We start from the raw sequence: 2,683 nt of genomic DNA on the forward strand, positions 1-2,683 counted from the left end.
AACACAAGTATCTGTACTTTTACTCAAGTACATAAAGTGAGTACTTTTGCCATCTCTGCCCTGAGGTCATTGAAGCTTTCTCACAGCGGTTCGTTAAAAATGGCCGAGGGTTTGCTTGTCGTAAATACATTTTTTACTTACCGGTGGTGAGTCTGACATAGTGGAATAATTGCATTTCTTTTGGAAAGTAAGCTTGTATGAGCGATGCAAACAGCAACTTGTAAACAGAGCGTGCACGAGGAGAAATGGGCTCGTGCACGCTCTCACACGCATTTTATAGGCGTTCCCTTTCGGAAGCAGGTAAAGAGTTGTGCATGTGCTTTTTAATTGTTTTTCCAAAATTCATGAAAAGTCCTTCCCTATACCTTTAAATATTCAAAAGTTAAGCTTTTTATGTTTCTATCTCTCTTTTATACTGTGAGCATATTTCTTCTTATGCTAGAATTAGTGTTACTCGTTTTCTGTGTGCAAAATTCTGGCCAGCGGCAGATTTTCTCAAATGCACTATATGGATAAATTGGATTTGAATTTAAACGGGAAATTTAAAGGACACACATCTAAAAAGTGTCTCATTCCAAAAATTTAAATCAAATTTTTAGACAGTCGCCCAAAAAATCTCACAGATCTCTGTTAAGTTTATCATCTTGGTTTGGAGAGATAATGGACCAACTGCTACCAAGAAATGGACGTCCACCTAAAGCCACAGGCTGCTGGGATGCTTTGTTTTCTGTAGGAACGGACAGGACAACACTATAAGAAAATCTAATATGCAAAGGTTTAATACTGAGGTGGAGGTTGACCTTCCAGCTGAAGGAACCTGTGATATAATGGCCTAATTAAAGTCTAAACCTAAATGTAATTAAGAATCTGTTGTAGAGGTTTAATGTTAACCAAATGCGCCAAAGTTTTAACACATTGATTTGTAGAAACGTTTGAAAAAGTTGACTAGTCGTTTGCTGCTTTGCTTTGGTCTGTCACATAAAATCCACATGAAGGAGATTGAGGTTTGTGACTGTATGATGGAAAAATGGGAATAAATCCAATAGATATGGATACTTTTGCAAGGCAGCGTAAGGTTAACCTCCCTCATACCTTCAATGGGAACACCTTCTCCGCTCGGCCTGTCCGTCCGCCTGTTACTCCATCTACGTTCGGCAGCCGCCGTGCTCTGTCTGTGACTGAATGTCCACCCTGACTACCATACTGCCTGCCCTGATACGACCCTCGGTTCCTTTCCCTCCGCTTCCTCTGTGGGGACATATAGCTCCTGGGACTGGAGCCCCGAGTCCCCGTCCTCACTCTTCACCGCCTCTGGCAGCTCCTCACCTGCATCTTTTACCTCCCTCCATGCCCAGCCCACGTTCACAAACTTCCCATACGGCTCGCAATCCCACCGCCACTCATCGCCCAAGTAAGTCAGGGTCCATCTGTGTGTCCAGATACAGTGTGATGTCATGCCGTCCATCCCCTCACCCTCCCCATGTGACCCCAGTCCTCCCCAGATGCCTGCATGGTAGGCCAAATGCATGAAAACCTGTTTTTATTTCTCATTACGTTTGACAATGCAGTGACTTATCCCGGCTCTTCTCTTTTATTGAGTTGAACCCATATGTTCTACGTGTTTCCTAACTTATCCGACTCAAGCTGAGTATCTGTGTTTGTTCCTTATCTGGTTGATTTGTTCCTGATAACAGAACAATGCCCTTTCCTTGTATTTAAATGAAAGCTGTAAGTCAACGCTCACTGCTTTGTACCTGTTTTTGCTTGTGGCCCAGCAGAGCTTCACCATGCTCCCAAGTTTTTGGCATTGTAAGATGAATACAAAGTGACATTTTGGCTTTTGGTAATTTTGTCCCGCCTCTATGCAGCCTGCTGCTTTGTCTTCTTCTCTGGCTCTGGTCTTGCTGCATGCGCTCTGCTGAAGCCACGTGCCTCCCCTCCGTCGCTCCTTGTTCATTATCCACCCTGTTCGTACTGCAGGAACACGTCAAAGAGGGGCGAGTCCTTCGGGATCAGCCGCATTGGCAGTAAGATCAAAGGAGTGTTCAAAAGCACGACCATGGAGGGCGCCATGCTGCCGTCCTACGGGCTGGTGGAGGGAGAGGATGATATGGTGAGGACAGAAAGAGCCTCAACACTCTTTGTTTGTCTTTCCTGTTATTCTACACTCTAAAGAAGGTGAAAAATGTAAATAAATGCTTCAAGGTTTATAAAAACAGCTAAATTGTCAGAATCCAACTGCAGTCAGATTTCTGCCACATGGGGGCGTGCCTGAGTAAAGAGAATCAGCTTTCTATGCTTTAAGCTTCTCCCCTTGAATGTGTAACAGCTTTCAGACAGACTGGAGAAGTTTCCTTCCTTTGTCTGATTTTCTTTCTCCTGCCTTTTTTCTGCTTTACGTCTTTTTTTGTCCTTTCTGGTCCTGCTTCCTTTTATTTCTTCCTTGCACTCTTCCTTTCCTTCCTTACTAGTTTCCATAATCATCATTTGTCTCCTAGGTTTACCCCGTGTGTCCTTTTTTCTTCTCCTTGTGGTCGACTTCGTGTCCTTCCTTCCTTCCTTCCTTAATGTGTCCATTTTTTGTTTCCTTCCTTCCTTAATGTGTCCATTTTTTCCTTCCTTCCTTCCTTCCTTCCTTCCTTCCTTCCTTCCTTCCTTCCTTCCTTCCTTCCTTCCTTCCTTC

General features: G+C 43.9%; 1 protein-coding gene across 1 annotated transcript in view; it reads left to right on the forward strand.

Moving 5' to 3' along the window:
• Nucleotides 1-2,683, forward strand: part of snx14 (sorting nexin 14) — a 37,923-nt gene that overhangs the window by 19,411 nt on the left and 15,829 nt on the right. The window contains exons 15-16 of the mRNA XM_015385158.1: nucleotides 1,182-1,411; nucleotides 1,981-2,113. Of these exons, the coding sequence (XP_015240644.1) occupies nucleotides 1,182-1,411; nucleotides 1,981-2,113 (363 nt within the window). The remainder of the gene's footprint in view (nucleotides 1-1,181; nucleotides 1,412-1,980; nucleotides 2,114-2,683) is intronic.

The sequence above is a fragment of the Cyprinodon variegatus genome, unplaced genomic scaffold (assembly GCF_000732505.1).
Source record: "Cyprinodon variegatus isolate N-32 unplaced genomic scaffold, C_variegatus-1.0 Scaffold332, whole genome shotgun sequence".
Lineage (NCBI taxonomy): Eukaryota > Metazoa > Chordata > Actinopteri > Cyprinodontiformes > Cyprinodontidae > Cyprinodon > Cyprinodon variegatus.